Source organism: Coregonus clupeaformis, unplaced genomic scaffold (assembly GCF_020615455.1).
Source record: "Coregonus clupeaformis isolate EN_2021a unplaced genomic scaffold, ASM2061545v1 scaf1083, whole genome shotgun sequence".
Taxonomy (NCBI): domain Eukaryota; kingdom Metazoa; phylum Chordata; class Actinopteri; order Salmoniformes; family Salmonidae; genus Coregonus; species Coregonus clupeaformis.
The window spans coordinates 94,688-119,548 of NW_025534537.1; the positions used below are offsets into that span (position 1 = coordinate 94,688).

The 24,861-nt window shown below is 43.3% G+C and overlaps 1 protein-coding gene and 1 pseudogene across 1 annotated transcript in view; one reads left to right on the forward strand and one right to left on the reverse strand.

The window, feature by feature from the left end:
• The window catches only part of LOC121535944 (trifunctional purine biosynthetic protein adenosine-3), a 36,538-nt gene extending 27,080 nt beyond the window's left edge, over nt 1-9,458 (forward strand). Inside the window, 8 exon segments of the mRNA XM_041843162.2 lie at nt 156-305; nt 308-406; nt 698-850; nt 3,191-3,394; nt 3,678-3,842; nt 7,125-7,397; nt 7,695-7,810; nt 8,729-9,458. Of these exon segments, the coding sequence (XP_041699096.2) occupies nt 156-305; nt 308-406; nt 698-850; nt 3,191-3,394; nt 3,678-3,842; nt 7,125-7,397; nt 7,695-7,810; nt 8,729-8,926 (1,358 nt within the window). The 3' untranslated portion in view covers nt 8,927-9,458.
• Nucleotides 9,459-12,664: 3,206 nt separating this feature from the next.
• On the reverse strand, nt 12,665-24,659 carry LOC123486236 (annotated as a pseudogene).
• Between the last annotated feature and the right edge of the window lie 202 nt (nt 24,660-24,861).

Below are 24,861 nucleotides of genomic sequence, written 5' to 3' on the forward strand. Positions count from 1 at the left end.
ACTGGAAACCATCTGTATTCTTGGGCGTGAGCCAGCCATCCATTTCTGGGTTCTACATTGTGTGTGTGTGTGCGCACATTTGCAACTGCATGCATGTGTGTTTGATCATATATTTGTCTTAACAACTGTGTGCGTTTTTCTGTTCGTTCATCCAGGCGGCGAGACTGCGGAGATGCCCGGTGTGTACGGCCCCGGAGAGTACGACTTGGCAGGGTTCTGCGTGGGGGCGGTGGAGAGGGGCGCCCTGCTACCCAGGCTGGGGGACATTTGCGAGGGGGACCTGCTCATCGGGGTTGCCGCCTCGGGGTGCACAGCAACGGATTCAGCCTGGTCCGGAAGGTCCTTGAGAGGGCAGGAGTCACCTACAGCTCCCCTGCACCTTTCGGGAAACCTGGACAAACCGTGGGTAGGTTAATGAGATCATAGAAGCTCTTACAGAGTAAACTTACATTTATTTGAGAGATCATTTCTGTGGGTTTTTCTGCCCAATCTTTCTTCTCTCATGCTATCTTCCTGCCTGTTACCTGTCTTATCCCAGTCTCTATTGGTCATATTTTGTACTGTTGTTCAATTGTACTATTGTAAGGTTTATCTGGGTCCTTAAAGTGCTTTATGAATCCAATGTATCATAATTAAAGTAATTCCCCCTAGAGGTCTCTTTTCCCCGTCTAAAGTCTTTCCCCATGTTGATTGACAGGCGAGGTTCTCCTGACGCCCACTAAGATCTACAGCCGCCTGCTCCTGCCAATCCTGCGCAGCGGCGCCATCAAGGCCTACGCCCACATCACTGGGGGCGGCCTATTGGAGAACATCCCCCGAGTACTGCCTCAGGAACTGTCCGTTGACCTGGGTGAGAGAGAAACACACACTTCTCTTATTGCCCATGTTTTTAAAGTGTAGTGGTAAACAATGTATGAGGATGAAACAGTTGTCCATATCAGATACCTGATGCTGTTTTGAATTGTACTAGCTGTGGTAGGGCTGTCCCCAACCAAAAAAGAAATCTTGGTTGACCGAAAGTAGTCTGTTCTTTCGACCAATCGATTGGTCAATTTTTTAACTTGTATTTTTCCATATAGACACACCGTATGTGTTTTAATAAAACCAACTATATGCATCGAACTTGTCTGATGCTTAAGGCTTACCATTTTGATGAAATAAGACAAATGCCTCGAAGGCATTTCTTTGTTTTGTTTACCCCATATGTAACTCTGTGTTGTTTTTTTATCGCACTGCTTTGCTTTATCTTGGCCAGGTCGCAGTTGTAAATGAGAACTTGTTCTCAACTGGCTTACCTGGTTAAATAAAAATAAAAAAGGCGCCAGAGATCTAGATAACCTGACCCAACTATTTCCCTCCTGCTGGCTTTTACAGATTCTGCCATTGTACAAATATATAACTATGTATAAAGCCAACAAATAACAACATTGCAGGTAGAAAATATCCTGATTTTAAAAAGACATATCCTATAAATTACATTGGCTACACATGGCCTGTCTGCAACGAACTTGAAACATTGTATCATCTATTAACTTGGGCCTGGCCTGAAGCTTGCCCTAGCAAACCTGCAACATTGTATAAAATATTCTGGGCCCTCAGAGTTTGGGACAGACACAGCTGTAGGCTATTTGCGCAAGGGATAAGAAGCAGTGCTTGACTTGGGCAGGAGCTTACCGGAGCTGAGTACCGGCACCTCTTATAGAATTTTAACTCAAAAGTATTGTGGCGCTCCTGCACCTAAATATAAACAGTACCAGCACCCAAAATGAGTATCGGACCTATTTCAGTCCAAGTCACGCAACTAATTAGAAGTAACTAGGTAGTCCTATATTATGACGTTTCCATTGGTTTGGAGCATGACATTTTTCCCTTTCAGGTTGAGTGGTTATTGAAAGGGGAGAGAGCTGGAAAGATTTTTGTAATACATTGAGGAACTATTGTAATTCTCAATGGATGTGAAAACCGACTTTGTTTGCTTGCTGTTTGACGTGAAGAAAACATTACTTTGAGAAGCTCCACAGGTCATTAGTGGTGGTGCGTTAAGCCAATCAGAAATACTAGCAGATCCCCAAATGCGCACATTTGTATGCCTACATTTGCGCACAGGCCAGGTAGCCTATAGGCCTTACTCAACATTGATAGGAGTGCTCCAAACAAAAGAATAATAATATGCCATTTAGCAGACGCTTTATCCAAAGCGACTTACAGTCATGCGTGCATACATTTTTTTTTGTGTGTGTATGGGTGGTCCCGGGGATCGAACCCACTACCCTGGCGTCGTGCTCTACCAGCTGAGCTACAGAGGACCACAGACAATGACTAAAACTCGTAAATGGAAACCAAAACATGTTTCTCACAAGTGTAGCATAGGTTGTGCACTCTGCAATCAATGTGTCCACTCCGACAATGAGAACGGGAAGACTGGAATAATAATATTGAATGCATTAAAATAAATTACCGTAACCAAAGTAACAAACATTTGTAGATTAGGAGTTAACGGTAAATGTACAACTGGTGATTTATGTAATGGGGAATTGATATACACTAACAATCAAACGCAAACAATTAACACAATGACGTTATGAAACAATGAATGTGCACAAGTTGGCGGGAGAGAGTGCATTCTGGAGGGGAAGTACATTGTGCATCTGGGCGCATGGTCATTGGCCATGCAGCATTTACAGTGATATGGCCTCAGCGATATGGCCTCAGCAGAAGTCAGGGCATTCATGCTTCGCTGAGCAGTGCAGAGTTGTTGTCAAGGAAGTGAGTTTGCATTTATACAGGAAGTACCCCTATGGTCAACCAATCACGTCAATGCGGAGCTATACAGAGGCCTCCACATTGTTATAAATGTTTGGAGGCGCATGGCGACGCGGACGAAGCTCGATTTGGCCTATGCATGCATCTGGAGGTTCCGCAATTGCGTCACACCCTCCATATGGAGCCTCAACCATGTTTTCAGATCAAGCATAAATTGGCTTTTAGTTTAGGCCTCCGCAATGGATTAGTTCACTGAGATGGGCGTGTGTATATGTTTGTTTGTTACTGCTCGACTAAAACAATCTCGGTCCACCAACAGCCTATCGACCAGTCGACTAATTGGGGTCAGCTCTAAACTGTGGTTAGTATTTACTTCATATTGAATGTGTGTGTGAGCTGCTCTGTGTGCACTGTATGTCCCACCCAGACGCATCCGCGTTGGATCATCCCCCTGTGTTCTCATGGCTCCAGAAGGAGGGGGGCTTGTGCGAAGAGGAAATGGGGCGCACCTTCAACTGTGGCCTTGGAGCCGTGCTGGTGGTGGCCTTTCCGGACGCCCAGAGGGTCCTGAGGCAGCTCCAAGCCCATGAGGATGCCTGGATCGTTGGCTCGCTGGCCCACAAGCAGCCTGGTGAGCGACGACCTAAAGCATGAGTAGTGAAACTCTCATTCCAATGCTTCAGGAATTATGGGTTCTGTACACTCACAGACCGATAAGGAAACTAACTGTATGTTGTATAGAATCGATCTTGTTAATGAGGAAATGCCCTTCAGATGTTTACATTAAATGTAATTTTTGTATTGATGGGTTCAAACACGCATGAGCTCACACACAGGTAAGACTCACACAGTGCTTGGTGGTATTCATCTTTGTCATTTTACTGAATTTTGTGTGTGTGTGCCTGTTTGTGAAGGGGCCAAGCCTGTGGTGATCAGGAACCTGGAGCAGAGCCTGCGTGTAGGCCCCTCTCCCTGCGTAGTAGACCTGGGGCCCCTGCAGAACGGAGCGTCTCAAGGGGACAGCAGCAGCACCGTCCCCCGCAAGAGGACCAGGGTAGGCGTTCTCATCTCAGGCACAGGTTAGTGGCGTGGTGTATGGCGTGTGCCACTGTATCTGAAATTGAAAACACTGCCAAGTGCCAACAGATAGTAATTTATTACAAGCAAATGTCACGTTCAAGTGATGCGCGTGCATGCTCTCATCAAAAATCCCTGTAGCAGAATTAGCTATACACTGATGTCGAGACCAGCGTTGCCAGGTCAAGCAAACATTTCTAGCCCCAATGACCTCTCAAAACCCACCCACAAGTCCTGAAAACTAGCCCCCCCCCCCCAAAAATAAAATAAAAAATTCTGCATCAAGAGAACAGTTGCCACATTTATCCATTAAACCCTTTTTCCATAGCGTTATTGAGCAAATTAAGAAGGAATATCGGCGTAATTTGTAACGGCATATTCTAAGAAGCTAAATTTGTTTTTCCATCAAAATAATAATTGTGACCTTAAGAATGTTGTAAGAGAAAAGATAATTCGCCCTTATTAAACTCGCCAGATCATTTTCCATCAATGGATGTCGATTTAACTTGTTTTGACTGCTATGATTAAGCAATAAGGCCCAGGGATGTGTGGTAGTATGGCCATAATACACGACTAAGGGCTGTTCTTAGGACACAGCCCTTAGCCGTGATATGTTGGCCATCTACCACTAACCCCTGAGGTGCCTTCTTGCTATTGTTGTGAATTATTATTAATGAACTGTAGAGTTTAATGGACTATGAGGTAGAACTGGGTTAATCAAGAGCATAGAGTGCAGTGCCTTCAAAGGGTATTTATACCCCTTGACATTTTCCAGCCTGAATTTTAAATTGATTAAATGCAGATTTTGTGTCATTGGCTAAACACAATACCCCATAATATCAAAGTGAAATTATATATTTTTTTTACAAATTAATAAAAAATAAAAAGCTGAAATGTTTTGAGTTTAAGTGTTAAGCTGCTTTTCTAATGGCGAACCTAAATAAGCAATAGTAGTGTTAACATTATTTTTGAATGAATACCTTATCTCTATACCCCTCAGTCGAAGCAGTGAATTTCAAACACAGATTCAACCACAAAGACCAGGGAGGTTTTCCAATGCCTTTCAAAGAAGGGTATCTATTGATCAGACATTGAATCTCTGAGCATGGTGAAGTTATTGATTACACTTTGGATGGTGTATCAATACACCCAGTCACTACAAAGATACAGGCGTCCTTCCTGACTCTGTTGACGGAGAGGAAGGAAACCGCTCAGAGATTCCACCATAAGGCCAATGGTGACTTTAAAACAGAGTTTAATGGCTGTGATGGGAGAACTAAGGATGGGTCAACAGCATTGTAGTTACTCTACAATACTAACCTAATTGACAGTGAAAATAATGAAACCTGTACAGAAAAAAATATTCCAAAACGTGCATCCTATTTTCAACAAGGCACTAAAGTAATACTGCAAGAAATGTGGCAAAGCAATTCACTTTTTGTCCTGAATATAAAGTGCTATGTTTGGGACAAATCCAATTCAACACAGTGAGTACCACTCTCCATATTTTCAAGCATAGTGGTGGTTGCGCATGTTATGGGTATGCTTGTAATTGTTAAGGACTTGAAGTCCTTAAAAATAATAATGGGCAAATATTGCACAATCCAGGTGTGGAAAGCTCTTTAGACTTACCCAGAAAGACTCACCACTGTAATCGCTGCCAAAGGTGCTTCTACGAAAGTATTGATTTAGGGGTGTGAATACTTATGTAAATGAGATTTCATTTTCAATAAATTTGCTAACATTTCTAAACATGTTTTCATTTTGTCATTATGGGGTATTGTGTGTGTGTGTGTGTGTGTGTGTAAATGGATGGGGTGGGGGGGATCTATTTAATCCATTGTGAATTCAGGCTGTAACACAACAAATGTGGAATAAGTCAAGGGGTATGAATACTTTCTGAAGGCACTGTATATTCTTATTTGTGATATTTTACCTTGCCTCGCTGGCTATCCTCCGACATATGCGATGTTGTAGACGATAACCATCTGATAACGTGTTTAACTTGCATGCGCTGCATCTGAATATAATGTAAACAAGCCCCTTTCTGATTCGAAACTGCACGCACAACTTTTTGACGTGGCCAGGAAATATGTCTATAGGAGCACCCTTATTGGTGCATGCCATAGTTTACACAATCTCCATTAAATCACTGTAGTCCAGGGGTCTCCAACCTTTTCTAGCATGAGCTACTTTTAAAAGATCGAACATGTCGTGAGCTACTATTATTTATTTTTTGGGGGTGGCTATCAAATGGGCACATTCTCTTCTCTCCCCTGTAACTCTTCCCGGGTTCTTGGTGTACAAGAGAAAGTAGCGCACTGTTTTCTGTCAATGTACCTGGTAAAATAACGGTTAATAAACAACTCTAAGGGGGGCCCAATACAATCTGATGTTTTCTATTTTCCCAAATTATGTTCTCACTTTTATTAATCACTTAAAATTACAATTGTTAATGGAGAAACAACGAAATTGGATGTTCTGAGTCATGTCGATATTTAAATCAAATCAGAATATATCTTTCATTTAATTCCACATCTGGGCCTTTTTAATTGCGCATCTAGCAAGTGAGGAATGTGCCTTCTAATGTGCCAGTCTAGCGATGGTTCTGTACTGCTGCTGCTCATGTCATGGCAAAGTTTACAAATAATATATACAAATGATATACTTACTCATGATATACTTCTGCCAGGTAAGCCTACTTTGCTGTTAACATTTGAATTGAGAAGGTTTTGGAGAAAGTATTTCTGTCAACCCACAAGACTAAACTGGCTACTACACACGGAGCGATAAACAAACGAGCGCACCACACAGACCTACGGCAATATTGCTGGAAATTAATTGGCAGATATTGTTAGGTTTGGCTTTTAAGCCAATCGTGGCTAACTAGGGGTGGGATAATGTCAATGTTGCGTTCATTAAATGGTAGCTGTGAGCTGGCGGTGTCTGATACTTGTGAGATTTGTTTGACAGTTTGCAGTGGAACACGTGAAAATTGCATCTACTTTCAGAATTGTTTGGCGAGCTACTCATAGGTGGGCTGCAAGCTACTAGTAGCTTTCGATCTACCTGTTTGAGACCCCTGCTGTAGGCCATTGTTAAAGGGATACTTCACCCAAATTTCAACATTAGGTAGATGGTTCCTTACTGTGAAAGATGTCTAAGTAGAGCCTGTATATGTGTAGAATTGCAGTTAAGTGGATGCTAGTGCCCCATAGCTAATTGCAGTTCTCCAGTTATAAATGTAATCTGTATACCAGTGTGCAGTGTATTGTGTGTGTCAGGCACCAACCTGCAGGCGCTGATGGAGCAGGCCAAGAGAACGTCCAGCTCAGCAGAGATCGTGGTGGTGATCTCCAATAGGCCGGGGGTTCTGGGCCTCAAAAGGGCCTCTCTGGCCGGCATTCAGACACGGGTAGTTGACCATAAACTGTACGGTAGCCGGGCAGAGTTTGACGGCACCATTGACCGCGTGCTGGAGGAATTCGATGTGGAGGTGGTGTGTCTCGCCGGCTTCATGAGGATCCTGACAGGGTCCTTCGTCAGGAAATGGAACGGTAGGACCACCCAGCTTTGTGTGTATTTTTGTGATGTCTATGTATCACACAGAAAACGGTGATTTGATCCAAAAAGCATTTCTTAACTTCACTTGCTCTCCCTTGAAGTTACATGGGGTAAAGAATGCTTTTTGAAATGATCAAATCCCTCAGTCGAGCACCCGATTCTTTTCCTTTTTTTGATCAAGCTGGGCTGAAGCGTGTTTGGGTACGCTTTCATTCTATTAACAATGCTTTGATATTATGTTTGTGCGAGTGTGTGCACATGTGAGAATTAATGTATTTTGTGTGTTGTAGGAAAACTGCTGAACATCCATCCGTCCCTGCTGCCCGCATTCAAGGGGGTGAATGCCCAGAAGCAGGCTCTACAGGCGGGGGCACGGGTCACTGGCTGCACCGTCCACTTTGTGGCTGTAAGTACTGTACTGAGAACAGGTCCTGCCTCTGCTCACCAATACTAACAATAACCGGATGTTGGTATAGAAATGAGCTCAGATCAGAAATTAGCCCCCGTGGGCCTCCTGTAGCTCAGTCGGTAGAGCATGGAGCTTGCAACGCCAGGGGTTGTGGGTTCGATTCCCACGGGGGCCAGTATGAAATGTATGCACTCACTAACTGTAAGTCGCTCTGGATAAGAGCGTCTGCTAAATGACTAAAAAATGTAACGAAATCTGATCTTAAAGCCAAACTTATCCTGTGTTTCCTGCTCATTTGAAAATGGATGCACATTTAGTTTGTTATCCATATCTTGATTTCGAAGGCTTTATCCAGAAACAACCCCTCACCCCTAGGGCTAGGCACATGTTGATCCAAACGGATTTCTCTGATACATTAGGTGGAATTATAGCCATATTGCTTAGACCTATCCAATCCTTTCAGATACATAAGTGCCTAGGGTTAGAGGCTATGGGTTGTTCCTGGACAGGACCGTAGACTTAGATAGACGACTCATCTTTTGTGTCTGTGAGTGCACAGACGGTGCCATTGAGGCCATCTCCATTTTGAAGTAGTCAGTTATTCTACTACTATGAGTTGGTAACAAACTGAAAGGGTGCATACTGCCACCTGGAGTGTGTTTTAAACAGGTATAAAGCCAATGTTGACGATTTACTGCCACCTGCAGTTATGGAATGTTTTCTCACGATTATAATTCATTGGCTGATCCCGCGTTATGACCTGGATGAAATTATGTGATCCTTCCTTAATCCATATGAAGTCCCACCCAGTTGACTACTTAAAAATGGCGATGCCCATGCTAAAACAGGCTTTTGGGCACGGAGTCGTCTATGGACAGGACCTAAATATTTCCCTGCCTTAACTTTTGTCCACAGGAAGAGGTTGATGCCGGGGCCATCATTGCGCAGGAGGCGGTGCCTGTGTTGATGAATGACACTGAGGAGAGCCTATCAAATCGCATCCGGGAGGCAGAGCACCGGGCCTTCCCTGCCGCCCTGGAACTGGTGGCCGGGGGCGGTGTGAGGTTGGGGGATGACGGACGCATCGTCTGGAACCCCAACACGCAGGGCTAAACCTCACCACAGTACCACCACACCTGCCCAAACACACCCTGGCCCCCACCCCCAAAATACCCTACCTCAAAATACATTGGCCCCACATAAATGCAGTGGCTCTACTGACCTGCGTAGTAAATGTCTCCCATAGCCTTTTGCTGAAAAGTCAACCTCTTATTGTTATAATAGATATTTGGTCAAACAACTAGGCTATAATGGAATTCTTCAAAGACCATACCTCCCTCCCTCGTCTCTGTAGCCACACTGTTTTCTTCCAGATACATTCCTTGTGCCATTGCTACAATGTCAAAATAACTAAGTAATTCCCGTTGCGCATAATGTTACAGTAGTACTTAAACTATGAATTTAGGTATATCCTCGAGACATTGCATGATGAGTCAATCAATAATGTTTTTGCTATGCCAGCTGGGAAAGTCATTATAGTTGTAGTATGAAGTGGGTTCTCTGCATATACTTTAACACTAAGTGACGATGCCGAAACTGTGCTATTTCTGCCTGTCCTTGCATTAAACTTGCAATGTTGAACAACTTTATTTTGTAGTTTATCGGCAAACCAGCAAGACTTCGTCAGACTTAACATACTTTATTAAAGTTATTGAAATGTAATGAAAGCGCTTATGACAATCTTCCCGGCAAACCAAAATCGGTTCTGTGAATGTTCTCAAAACATTTCATTAGGTTGTGGGACAGGTGTACGAACATACCAAGAGTTCCAACATAAAATATTTCAATTGTACTGATAATCATTAAATGTTCGTATTTAGGGTGCACACAACATTCCCTTGATGTTGCAACTGAAAACACTGAATTAACAAATTACCTCTCTCTCTAGTTCCGCTTTACTTTATCTGCACTCTCCTCCCCACATTTGGTGTAGGCATGGGTTAGAGGGATTTTCCACCATCTTTCTTATACTAGTCATTTACTTTCAAATGTATAAAGTGAAGCGCATACTTCAGGAGAAAGGACCCAGACCTGGGCCACATTCAAATTCTTTGAAAGTGCATCCATTGACATAATCGGCGATTTACAAATGACTGGACAGGTGAAAGCCATGTGGTGGAACACTTGTGTTCACCTGTCCAATCAGTTATTACGTTAAGGCATACCCTGGATTAATCAAGTAGTCTTTCTCGATTCTTCTCATCTCCTCACAATGGATCCAAGCTCCGTCCAATGCGTTTTTTAGGAGTGGAGGTCAGAAGACAAGAAATCGGAATAATTGAGAATGAGCCCTGGAAATTTTGCTCAGTTGAGGTTTCATTATTCTATGAGGGGATTTGATTATGCCCCGGGTGCACCTGGTTAGCGTTGATTGCATTAAATTTGGAACCGGGCGGGCGTGAGCCAGGTGCTTCATTCTGGCCCATGGCGAAATCACCTCAAAACATAGGTGACGTACACTATACATACCAAAATATGTGGACACCCCTTGAAATTAGTGGATTCGGTTATTTCAGCCACACCCGTTGCTGACAGGTGTATAAAACTGAGCAGACAGCCATGCAATCCCCATAGACAAACATTGGCAGTAGAATGGCCTTACTGAAGAGCTCAGTGACTTTCAACGTGGCACCGTCATAGGATGGCACCTCTCCAAGTCAGTTCGTCAAATTTCTGCCCTGCATAGCTGCCCCGGTTAACTGTAAGTGCTGATATTGTGAAGTGGAAACATCTAGGAGCGTGTAAAAATTGTCTGTCCTCTGTTGCAACACTCAAACTGCCTCTGCAATGTCAGCACAATAACTACTAGTTTGGAGCTTCATGAAACAGGTTTCCATGGCCGCACACAAGCTTAAGATCACAATACCAAGTGTCGGCTGGAGTGGTGTAAAGCTCGCCACCATTGGACTCTGGAGCAGTGGAAACGTGTTCTCTGGAATGATGAATCACGCTTCACCATCTGGCAGTCTGACGGACAAATCGGGTTTTGGCGGATGCCAGGAGAATGCTACCTGCCCGAATGCTAGTGCCAACTAAAATTTGGTGGAGGAGGAATAGTCTTGGGCTGTTTATCCTGGTTCGGGCTGTCCCTTAGTTTCAGTGAAGGGAAATCTTAACGCTACAGCATACAATGGCATTGTAGATGATTCTGTGCTTCCAACTTTGTGGCAACAGTCTGGGGAAGACCCTTTCCTGTTTCAGCATGACAATGCCCCCATGCACAAAGCGAGGTCCATACAGAAATGGTTTGTCGAGATCGGTGTGGAAGAACTTGACTGGCGTGCACAGAGCCCTGACCTCAACCTCATCGAACACCTTTGGGATGAATTGGAACGCCGACTGCGAGCCAGGCCTAATTGCCCAACATCAGTGCCCGACCTCACTAATGCTCTTGTGGCTGAATGGAAGCAAGGATTCTGCGTGTTCACATGCAAAAGTGATTGCTTTTGATAAATGCTTTATCCACCTTCCTAATGAAAACTAGTTTAAAAAATCGTTACGCAGGTTGCTGTCAGAGCAGCTTACCGATCACTGCACCTGTACACAGCCCATCTGCAATTAGCCCACCCAACTACCTCATCCCCATATTGTTATTTATTTTGCTCATTTGCACCCCAGTATCTCTATTTGCACATTATCTTCTGAACATCTATCACTCCAGTGTTAATACTAAATTGTAATTATTTTTGCACTATGGCCTATTTATTGCCTTACCTCCATAACTTACTACATTTGCACACACTGTATATAGATTTTCTATTGTGTTATTGACTGTACGTTTTGTTTATTCCATATATAACTCTGTGGTGGTGTTTTGATCGCACTGCTTTGCTTTATCTTGGCCAGATCGCAGTTGTAAATGACGAGATGGGTCCCATTATGCCTGGTGAAAACCAAACACTGCATTCTACAGTAAGAACATCATACCAAAGGTCAAGCGTGGTGGTGGTGTGATGGTTTGGGGATGCTTTGCTGCCTCAGGACCTGGACGACTTGCCTTAATCGAAGGAACCATGAATTCTGCTCTGTATCAGAGAATTCTACAGGAGAATGTCAGACCATCCGTCTGTGAGCTGAAGCTGAAGCGCAGCTGGGTCATGCAGCAAGACAATGATCCAAAACACACAAGCAACAAATTGGAAGTTTTGGAATGGCCTAGTCAAAGTCCAGACCTAATCCCAATTGAGATGTTGCAGGACTTGAGACGAGCAGTTCATGCTTGAAAACCCACACGTCACTGAGTTAAAGCAGTTCTGCATGGAAGAGTGGGCCAAAATTCCTCCACTGCGACGTGAGAGGCTGATAAAGAACTACAGGATGCATTTGGTTGGAGTCATTGCAGCTAAAGGTGGCACAACCAGTTATTGAGTGTAAGGGGGCAATTACTTTTTTCACACAGGGGAATTGGGTGTTGCATAACTTTGTTTATGAAATAAATATGTAATTGTTGTGTTATTTGTTCACTTATGTTCCCTTTATCTAATATTAGGTTTTGGTTGACGATCTGATAACATTCAGTATCACAAATATGCGAAAGTAGAGAAAATTAGAAAGGGGGCAAATACTTTTTCATAGCACTGTAATTTACAAAAGAAGCATTTGTGTTTAGTGAGTCCACCAGATCAGAGGCAGTAGGGATGACCAGGGATATGCTCTTGATAAGTGTACGAGTACATTTGGGTGTCAGGTAAAATGTATGGAGTAAAAAGTACATTATTTTCTTTAGGAATGTAATGAAGTCAAAGTTGCCAAAAATATAAATAGTAAAATACAGATACCCCAAAAAACTACTTAAAGTACTACTTAAGGTATTTTTTACTTAAGTACTTTACATCACTGGTAGTCAGCATGTCAGTTCAACCTGGTACTGTACATGTACAACATGTCTTCAATACTGACACAGACTGGATCCTCTCCCAATACAAACAGGTTCAAGGAAACTTGAACACTCCTTAGCATGGACAACCTGTGAGCCTTTGTACTGTATAGTGCATTGGGTAAAGGTCTTGAGACATGGTCACTTATTTGACCAATGCTGCTATGAACCCACGATGGTTTTCACTCAATTTACGGTCCTGTCCTTGGGAGGGATCAGTTTACCACTCCTGGTTGTTGAGATTAAGCTGAACCCGCTGTGGTCGGAGCAGCAGGTTCATGGTCTCGTCTGTGGTTCAGCTGTGGTCGAGGGACAGGGAGGGTCACATTGTTCTGTGGAAGCGCAGCACAGAGAGGCTCTCTGGCCCAGTTCGTCTGGACAGACAGGGCACCCCCTGCAGGCCAGACTTCCTCAGCAAAGTGGTGATCTCCTCTGGTGGAAGAAACAGGTTACAGTAAGGTAGTGTTCATTAGGTATCAGATGGAAGGAAACTAACTGAAACAGGGATGAATTGTCTAGATTTGTCCAATAAGAAACACTTTGTTTTGTTGCAGAGACCAGTGTTGTGGTATTCAATGGTAATTACATTTTAATGATCCCACCTACATACTGCAGTCATAGTGTCACTCACTCATTCTGCACAAATGACAGAAACATATTCCAAGGAGTGGTATTCTAACCATGGACCTAAACAAGCTATGCAGGGTAGACCGCTTTTCTCACAAAGGTAGTAAAAAATTAATCAATGCCAAATAACATCAGGCCGTAGGTAACGTATCCATTGTAGCATGTATCAATGTAGACTGAGATATACATCCCAAACCAAGAAGTCAAAACCGAGAGAGGAAGTGGGAGGCTCACCTGGGTTGTTCTCTGCCACAGTGACCAGGTAAAACAACCCCTGATTAGACAGTAGCTTTGGAAGCAGGGGGAAGAACCTGTCCATCACCTCTCGGCCCCACCTCCCACCAGCCCAGGCTGCCTCGATGCCCTGGCTACCCACCTGACACACACACACACACAGATGTTGCAGTATACAAACACGCATACTGTAAACACAATTCCGTCACTATCGTAGTCTGGTTTTCTACCTCTTCTGATGGTGTGACGACATAGGAGAGGTTGAATAAAAGAACGTCCACTTTTCCACACAACCTTGGCAAGAGAGAGTCCACCTAAAACGGAGAAGGACAGATGTGAAGTTGGGGTAAACAAATGGAGAGGAAGTGTGTTTATCTTTCTCACCAGGCCTGTGTGTGCCGGTGTTTGGAGGATATATTGGCACGGTTTGCCCAACATCTGTGCCAATATATCCTCCAAACACTGGCTTCTCTGGCATTTTCACTTAAATGGAAAATGGTTTGGAATAAAAAGGGGTGTCTCCATAATGACGAGTTAAATAGCCTAACTACAACTGGTAAGAATGTGTCATGCCGAGCGCGAGTGCTGCTCTGGCTCCTCTCACTCACGTGACCAATAGTGGACTATGCTGCCTGCTGCAGTACTCTCTCAACACACACACACACACACACCCCTCCTGCCCTCCCCATGACTCACTCACTCAGCAACAGCCTGCCTCACTGCCTGATGGTCAGCAGCAGGTCCAGGGCCTAAAATTAACGTTTTGGTCCACCAGCATCTGTGGCAGGTAGATTTAAAACCAGCCACTCAGATTTTTTTAACAGCCAAAATTATTGTTTTTCTCTGAAAGATTACACCAACAAAACAAAAAACGGATGAGCATGCTTTGTAATGTTTCTAAAACAAATGTTTTACTAGTAAGAAGTAATGTGGTATATTGTTTAATTTAATGATTTTTTGTGACCTGAGTCTTTTAACCAAAATATATCACAGATGAGACAAAAGTTCACCTGCCCCTTTAAGGGCTATGAGGTTACCGTGGTAATGTGACTAGAGTCACGTTGTGCCTGTGAGATTGAGTCTGATTTGTAGCAGCATTGTCTTCCCTTCCCTAGCAGTTTAAACTCAAACATTGAAAAACAAACTAGCTTGTGAACAAAACAATGTAAATAGCTAAGAAACAAGGACAAAGTCTCACTTCAGTAGACTTTCGTTTCAAGTAAATTAGACCGACTTTTATGCCTGTGGGCAAAGCTTCTAAAAATTAATCTTCCACTCAGCTCTTCACATGCACACAGCCCCCAGCCAGGCAGTGTTCCAGCGCGAGGTGGGATAGGCTATAGGATTCGTAGTTCCTTGACTTTGTGCGATTAATTTACAAGCTATGAAGCCAAACGGCAGAAATACTTTGAAAACAGCTACTGCAGCATTTTACTATAAATGTGATCATCCTTGACTATTTTTATTCACAAATGCGAGTGAAATGCTCACACTGTGGAGCTCTGACCACCCGCCAACGTGGCTGGTGAAATAGACCCGCCAATGCCCAAATCTATCCGCATTTGGCAGACCTGTGTTCATTTTAGGCCCTGAGCAGGTCAAGGTCAAATACATTTGCCATGGCGTCCGCGGTGCAACTTTCAACTAGCCCAAAAACCCGCGAACAATACATTTTCACCCGTGACATCGTTTTCAAAGTAGCCCAATTTCGCTTGAAAACTACGAACATGGCAACCCTGACTCAGGAGGAAATGAAAAGCATTCGATTTTGAGATGGGGTGAAATCCAAAGTTGTGGTATATATTCATTGGCTATATCATAGCTGGTTTTTAAAGATAAATATTGATACATTACTAGCTCAAACACCTTGAATCTGCAAAAATGAAAAATGTATTAGTGGATGATGGTGATTTCAGATCAAAAGTGGGGGGACAAAAAGCAAACATTGCCCCCCTTATCTGATAGTTGGGTGGTAGATGCCCAGTTTCCCTTATGGCTCTGTCGTAGCCGGCCGCGACCAGGAGACCCATGGGGCGGCGCACAATTGGCCCAGCGTCGTCCAGGGTAGGGGAGGGAATGGCCGGCAGGGATGTAGCTCAGTTGGTAGAGCATGGCGTTTGCAACGCCAGGGTTGTGGGTTCGATTACCACGGGGGGCCAGTATGAAAAAATCTAATAATAATTAATGTATGCACTCACTAACTGTAAGTCGCTCTGGATAAGAGCGTCTGCTAAATGACTAAAATGTAAATCAGAGAGAGAGGAAGAGAGAGTCCCAACTCTGTGGAAAATCTGTCTCCCTCCAGCAGGTAGCGTTGTTTCGCCCACCAAGCAAGGAGTTTTTGTATGGAGGTCAATGAGTGTCTAATTTGGTCAGCAACATTTTTTATAGATTATCTGCTATGTGAGATTTATTTGATCGAATAGAAATTTCGTAATGCTTAAGTTATGAGTGTATTGAGATAAGTAGGACACGTGACATCCCGGCAACTTTGAGAAAGATAACTTTATATCGGAGTTGTCTCAAGATGGCTATGCATATTCATGGCATGAGGCTAGTAGCACAGCATCTCTCTCCATTGAATACAGGTTGTTGACGTCAACAACCATCGAATATTCAAAAAAGGATTAGAATAATGAGATGTATCCACCAATCCAAAGAAAGGATAGGCGGGAGCTAGACAGCCCGCCGTGCCGCTTTGTGGACAACGACTCACATTGTTAGGGCGGATGGCATCGAACTGAATCGCATTAATTTGTTCCTCTAATCAAACTGAATCGTTTCAAACCAAAACGTATCGTTCCTGTATCGTATCTGAGCCCATGTATCTAGATACGTATTTAATCGTTTTGAAAGGGAAAGATGCACATCCCTAGTGTGTGTGTGTCTCACCAAGTCCGTGATGATGGGCTGCAGATTAACGCCGTTACAGCGAGACGTCTCCAGAGTGCACTGGGCTGCTTCGGGGTTCACGTCGGTACAGCTGGGGAGGACACACACACACACACAAGTCAAACGTCAAACACACACCAGTCAAACACACATACAAGTCACAAGCCCTCTAGACAAAGGTATCTTTTACAAAATGTCCTAAACAGATATAGGCATGTTACTAACACACATGCTAACAAACAAACCAACAAACAGTCAGTCAGTCAGAGTCCCTCGCTCACTCACTGTCACACACACCTACTCACAGGTATAGAGCTGTAGGTCCGATCACGGATGCCAGGAAGGCGGACACCACCCCAGAGCCACTGCCCACCTCTAGACACACAGAGGGGCTGGAGGAGAGGGTCAAAGGTCAGTAACTGTATTGTTGACCAGTAACAGGTATTAGGGTGGTGTTCATTAGGGCACGGAACAGAAAACATTTGAAACCGTTTTGCAACGGAAAGCGAAAATTCTTATTGGACAAATCCAGGGAGTCCCTCCCTTTTCAATCTGTTTTCTTCCGTTTGGTGCCTAATGAACACAACCAAGGGTCATTTTCACTAGATACCAAACAGATCGAAACAGGGAAGGGCTACCTGAACTGGTCCAATAAGAAACTCGTTTTTGTTGCAAAGCATTTACTGTTGCAAAATGTTTTGCTACGGTGTGCACTAATGAATACAACACAGGTATCGTCACAATCCGCTCACCTAATTTTCTTCAGTCTGTCAGCATCCTGCTCAAGGGCATCGATCAAGAGGAAGGAGTCCTCAGCTGGCTCGTGCACGTCAGTGAAAGGCCGCGACCGCGTGGGAGTACAAGGGGGTGGGATAGGACATCTGGCCCACTGGTTTACACACAATGTCAGGCAGGGGACAGTGATGTGCTCCACGTCATGAGGCCATCCTTGATGGTCCACTCATTTGGCCCGACTAGATGCTGTACAGAGATGGACACACACAGAACTCTTAGGTAAATGTCTGTCATCCTAAGGTTGACACAAAGTGCTGGAACTCTGAGACAGGATAGATTTCAGACAACTGGTAGAGGTCAAGGGGTTATTGGATGGTCATAGGAAGTAATTTCAGCCAAGAAATAACAACTGCACTAAATGAACCAAAACAGCGCCTTGGGTGGCCATAATTCTGAGACCACTGACCATAGGCATAAATGTTTTTTAGGGAGCGCAACCAATGACTGAGTTCAATAGAAGTTCTTAACATTTCATGAAGCTGTTAAAACTTAATGACAGTATTTTCACATATTTTCGACATTTTAACAAGCAGTGTTTTAACTGCACCAAACGCCTCCAGCCATGTAAAAGTGTGGAAAAACAAAAGGATTAGGCTAAGAAGAGTATTTTCTGGGTGCCATTTACAATGTCTGATGACCATTATACACTCATAAACAACTAACTTTCACTTTAATAAACTGCTAGGCACGATGCTGTGGTGCATAGACATATTTAAGTAGCTGTGGGTCATAAACCTACACTGAACAAAAAATATTACAGTTCATTTGAGGAAATCAGTCAATTTAAATAAATTCATTAGGCCCTAATCTATGGATTTCACATGACTGGGAATTAGGGCTGGGCGATATGGCCAAAATATCATATCACAATATATTTTTTTAATTAGACACTATTTGATGTTTTTGAATAATAAAAGTTCAACATTTGCTTTATGAGTAGTGCGTGACCCTAGGGTGGCAACACATACATTCTAAGTGATTTCAATGGGTCTTTCTCCATTCTGATTGTTTTATCCTGTTCAATTCAACCACATAATATTCAGCATTTTCATCCATTTCTGCATTTCCTGCACTCATTTGAGATCATTTCCACACTGCCATGTAGGGCACGATATGGGCAAACAATCTATGCCTTATTTTTAACCAAATGTTGCAATTACGATTTTACTTGCGATTTAGAGCAAAACACTTGGGCGAACTGTTGGAATCATGGAAAAATAATGATTATTCTAATTCTATAGTTAGAATATAATAGCGAGCACTTTGAATGCAGTGTTTGAAATGACAACAAATGAAAATGCCAGGGAGGAGTTATTGTGACAGGGTAGCAACCAAGTGTTGACAAGTGATTATTAGGGGACCCTATGTTTTCTCTTAGCTACTTCATGTAGCTAACATATTCCTCTTTGATTTAGAAGATACTGTTGCACAAAAAACATACAGATATTACTGGTATTATCAGGCTGTATAGCTAGTTCGTTTGCTCTGACTCAGTACATGTATTAGCTAGCGATTAGCATTAGTGGCTAACAAGATTTAGGTCCAACTTACTAAGAAATGACAAACTAGCTGTTTTGCAGATGTAAGAAACACAAACTAATAGTCTAATTATAGAACGCTAGTGGATTTATATTAAGAAGCAAGTGAAAACAGCATCGTTGTCATCAACATTGTTGCATGTGCTGAATTGACCATTAGGAATCTAAACGCGAGTGTCTCGTGCCTTAAGTGACAGCGGGCGGGGCTAGGTCTGTGTGGAAAGCGGCATGGAGAGAGATGACTCAAGTAGCGAAGTAAACTATAAAAATGGACATTACACACGGGATATCACATTTAACAAACCAAACATTCAAATAACGTTGTAGAAGGTAAAGTAAAAACCCAAACCGGTCCGTGCATCAATACTGGTATATTGTAAAATACGGTATACCGCCCAGCCCTACTGGGAATGCAGATATGCATCTGTTGGTCACAGATACCTTTAAAAAAAAGAAGAAAAAAAAAGAAGATAGGGACATGGATCAGAAAACCAGTCAGTATCTGGTGTGACCACCATTTGCCTAAAGCAGCGCGACACATCTCCTTCACATAGAGTTGATCAGGCTGCTGATTGTGGCCTGTGGAATGTTGTCCCTCTTCAATGGCTGTGTGAAGTTGGTGGATATTGGCGGGAACTGGAGCACGCTGTCATAACCGTCGATCCAGAGCATCCTAAACATGCTCAATGGGTGACATGTCTGGTGAGTATGCAGGCCGGTGAGTATGCAGGCCATGGAAGAACTGGGACATTTTCAGCTACCAGGAATTGTGTACAGATCCTTACAACATGGGGCCTTGCATTATCATGCCGAAACATGAGGCGGATGAATGGCACGACAATGGGCCTCAAGATCTCGTCATGGTATCTCTGTGCATTCAAATGAAATAAAATGCAATTGTGTTTGTTGTCCGTAGTTTATGCCTGCCCATACCATAACCCCACCGCCACCATGGGGCACTCTGTTCACAACGTTGACATCAGCAAACCGCTCGCCTACACGACACGCTGTCTACCATCTGCCCGGTACAGTTGAAACCAGGATTAATCCGTGAAGAGCACACTTATCCAGCGTGCCAGTGGCCATCGAAGGTGAGCATTTGCCCACTGAAGTCAGTTACAACGCCCGAACTGCAGTCAGGTCAAGACCCTGGTGAGGACGACGAGCACCCAGATTAGCTTTTTGTGCGTATGGAACATTTCTGGGATCTTTTATTTCAGCTCATGAAACATGGGACCAACACTTCAGATGTTGCATTTACATTTTTGTTTAGTATATTTAAGTAGTGATTGAGGAGGGGGCAATTCCACTGTAACTGAATTATGCTGAGACTTTAAAATGTATTACAAACATTGGTTTGAAAGTTTAAGAAACCATACAACTATGCACAATGACTACATTGAATAATTTACACTGTAAAAAAAACTAAACAATCATTTACTGCAAAAACTGTGCAAATGCAAAGTTTGGTAACAGAATTACAGTAAAATCTCCCTCAGTTTTATTGTGTTATGAAACGTTATCTGCACAGTTCAAATGTGCATAGAGTTGTCTGGTTTGTTAAACTTTGATTTCAATGTTTTTTGTTTGGTATAATTTTAAAGTGAGAAATCTGAGTCTCAGGAATTCCGTTGCCATGGAATTGCTCGAGGAAAGGTCAGAGTAGGGTTTGAACCGGGGACCTTGTGCACTACTACAGTGAGGAAAAAAAGTATTTGATCCCCTGCTGATGATCAGTCTATAATTTTAATGGTAGGTTTATTTTAACAGTGAGAGACAGAATAACAACAAGAAAATCCAGAAAAACGCATGTCAAAAATGTTATAAATTGATTTGCATTTTAGTGAGGGAAATAAGTATTTGACCCCTCTGCAAAACATGACAGTACTTGGTGCCAAAACCCTTGTTGGCAATCACAGAGGTCAGACGTTTCTTGTAGTTGGCCACCAGGTTTGCGCACATCTCAGGAGGGATTTTGTCCCACTCCTCTTTGCAGATCTTCTCCAAGTCATTAAGGTTTCGAGCCTGACATTTGGCAACTCGAACCTTCAGCTCCCTCCACAGATTTTCTATGGGATTAAGGTCTGGAGACTGGCTAGGCCACTCCAGGACATTAATGTGCCTCTTCTTGAGCCACTCCTTTGTTGCCTTGGCCGTGTGTTTTGGGTCATTGTCATGCTGGACTACCCATCCACGACCCATTTTCAATGCCCTGGCTGAGGGAAGGAGGTTCTCACCCAAGATTTGACGGTATATGGCCCTGTCCATCGTCCCTTTGATGCGGTGAAGTTGTCCTGTCCCCTTAGCAGAAAAACACCCCCAAAGCATAATGTTTCCACCTCCATGTTTGACGGTGGCGATGGTGTTCTTGGGGTCATAGGCAGCATTCCTCCTCCTCCAAACACGGCGAGTTCAGTTGATGCCAAAGAGCTCCATTTTGGTCTCATCTGACCACAACACTTTCACCCAGTTCTCCTCTGAATCATTCAGATGTTCATTGGCAAACTTCAGATGGGCCTGTATATGTGCTTTCTTGAACAGGGGGACCTTGCGGGCGCTGCAGGATTTCAGTCCTTCACGGCGTAGTGTGTTACCAATTATTTTCTTGGTGACTATGGTCCCAGCTGCCTTGAGATCATTGACAAGATCCTCCCATGTAGTTCTGGGCTGATTCCTCACCATTCTCATGATCATTGCAACTCCACGAGGTGAGATCTTGCATGGAGCCCCAGGCCGAGGGAGATTGACAGTTATTTTGTGTTTCTTCCATTTGCGAATAATCCCGCCAACTGTTGTCACCTACTCACCAAGCTGCTTGGCGATGGTCTTGTAGCCCATTCCAGCCTTGTGTAGGTCTACAATCTTGTCCCTGACATCCTTGGAGAGCTCTTTGGTCTTGGCCATGGTGGAGAGTTTGGAATCTGATTGATTGCTTCTGTGGACAGGTGTCTTTTATACAGGTAACAAACTGAGATTAGGAGCACTCCCTTTAAAATTGTGCTCCTAATCTCAGCTCGTTACCTGTATAAAAGACACCTGGGAGCCAGAAATCTTTCTGATTGAGAGGGGGTCAAATACTTATTTCCCTCATTAAAATGCAAATCAATTTATAACATTTTTGACATGCGTTTTTCTGGATTTTTTTGTTGTTATTCTGTCTCTCACTGTTCAAATAAACCTACCATTAAAATTATAGACTGATCATTTCTTTGTCAGTGGGCAAACGTACAAAATCAGCAGGGGATCAAATACTTTTTTCCCTCACTGTACCTGTACCATAAAAGCCTGGACTTCTGTGCAGAGGCAGTAACTCACTCATATACAGGGAGGCTTCACTATCCCCTTTCTCTGGAAGGTCCCTGCACATAAAACAGGGGAACACATCCAACAGTGGCCTGAGAGACTATCCCACAGCAGCCACCAATGTAGCGATTAAAAGGGAACTTTACCCTTTCTAAACGTTTTTTAAAATTGCGTTGTTAGAAGGCGTTGCAAAGGCGAATTGGGTTATTGCACAGGCACACTTCACAGAGTAGGTGTTCCTTAACGGAAATATGCAGATGCAGGCTAAAACACGCCAATAGGAGCCTATCCTAGCCTGACTCTGCCCACCTCCTTGCTTGTTCGAACCACTGACTCATTTGTTCCCATTAGAAATGACAGGCTGTGGTCTAGCTTGGTTTAGTTATAAAAAAATATTTGTCTATACCGGTGTTATTGGTGCGTTCAAGACAACTGGGAACTCTGAAAAATACGAGATTAATCATGACTCATTGATCTTCAGGTCAGAAAGTCGGAGCTCTGGAAAGAGGCCCGAGTTCCCGACTTGGCCAAAGACTCCAAATATACAGGTGCAGCTCAATAAATTAGAATATTGTGGAAAAGTTAAGTAATTTCAATAATTCAATTGACATAGTGAAACTCATATCATGGATTAATTACACAAAAAGTGAAATAGTTCAAGCCTGTATTTGTTTTAATCTTGATGATTAAGGCTTACAGCTCATGAAAACCCCAAATTCAGTATCTCAGAAAATTAGAATATTGTGAAAAAGTTCAATATTGTAGACTCAAGGAGTCACACTCTAATCAGCTACTAACTCAAAACACCTGCAAAGTTTCCTGAGCCTTTAAATGGTCTCTCAGTCCAGTTCAGTAGGCTTCACAATCATGGGGAAGACTGCTGACTTGACAGTTGTGCAGAAGACAGTCATCAACACCCTCCACAAGGATGGAAAGCCTCAAAAGATCATTGCTAAAGAAGCTGGCTGTTCACAGAGTGCTGTATCCAAGCGTATTCATGGAAAGTCGAGTGGAAGGAAGAAGTGTGGTAGGAAAAGGTGCACAAGCAACAGGGATAACCGGAGCCTTGAGAGGATTGTCAAGCAAAGGCCATTCAAAAATGTGGGGGAGCTTCACAAGGAGTGGACTGAGGCAGGAGTCAGTGCATCAAGAGCCACCACGCACAGACGTATCCAGGAAATGGGCTACAACTGTCGCATTCCTCGTGTCAAGCCACTCCTGAACCAGAGGCAACGTCAGAAGTGTCTTACCTGGGCTAAGGAGAAAAATAACTGGTCTGTCGCTCAGTGGTCCAAAGTCCTCTTTTCAGATGAAAGTCAATTTTGCATTTAATTTGGCAATCAAGGTCCCAGAGTCTGGAGGAAGAGTGGAGGCACAGAATCCAAGTTGCTTGAAGTCCAGTGTGAAGTTTCCACAGTCAGTGATGATTTGGGGAGCCATGTCATCTTCTGGTGTTGGTCCACTGTGTTTCATCAAGTCCAAAGTCAACTCAGCCGTCTACCAGGAAATGTTAGAGCACTTCATGCTTCCTTCTGCTGACAAGCTTTATGGAGATGTGATTTCATTTTCCAGCAGGACTTGGCACCTGCCCACACTGCCAAAGGTACCAATACCTGGTTCAATGACCATGGGATTACTGTGCTTGATTGGCCAGCAATCTCGCCTGATCTGAACCCCATAGAGAATTTATGGGGTATTGTCAAGAGGAAGATGAGATGAGACCCAACAATGCAAACGAGCTGAAGGCCGCTATCGAAGCAACCTGGGCTTCCATAAAACCTCAGCAGTGCCACAGGCTGATCGACTCCATGCCACGCCGCATAGATGCAGTGATTCATGCAAAAGGCGCCCCAACCAAGTACTGACTGCATGTACAAGAACATACTTTTCAGAAGGCCGACATGTCTGTATTCAATGTCCTTTTTTCACTGGTCTTATGTCATATTCTAATTTTCTGAGATACTGAATTTGGGGTTTTCATGAGCTGTAAGCCATAATCATTAAAACAAATACAGGCTTGAACTATTTCACTTTTTCTGTAATTAATCCACGATATGAGTTTCACTTTGTCAATTGAATTATTGAAATTACTTAAATTTTCCACAATATTGTAATTTATTGAGCTGCACCTGTATTTCCCAGTCGGATCTTGTTTTTTCCGAGTTCCCAGTTGTCTTGAACGCTCGGAGGTCGGAGATTTCTGAGTTGTTTTGAACGCGGCGTTAGTCGGTGTAGACTGATTTGATGAGGAGAGCTGAATGACCCCGCGTTAGCTTTCTAGCTAACGTTAGCTAGGCTTACGAGATTGCGTTTAAAAGACGTTGCACTATCACTATGTAATGCATTTACATGCCAAATTCAACGACACTGAATGACAATGTTAGAGCAATTGTTCATTGTTAGATTATATAGCTACAAGTTACATTTACCTGAAGTTTTTGGTATGATACGTTTGTTTGAAGCTGAGGAAGAGGAGCACGTGAAGCAAGCTAGATGTTTCTTCCTGTTGTGTTGCAGTGCATTGTGGGAATTGTAGTCCTGAGTAGCAGACGGGTTGCAATAATCATGATGGGAATTATTATTTTTTAAAGTGGAAGATTAGAATAAAAGAGTAGAAAAAAAAGTTACTAGAGGGAAATGAGTCAACTAACAGTACTGATTTTTTAAAATCAACATCAGCAGCTATACACTACCAGTCAAAAGTTTGGACACACCTACTCATT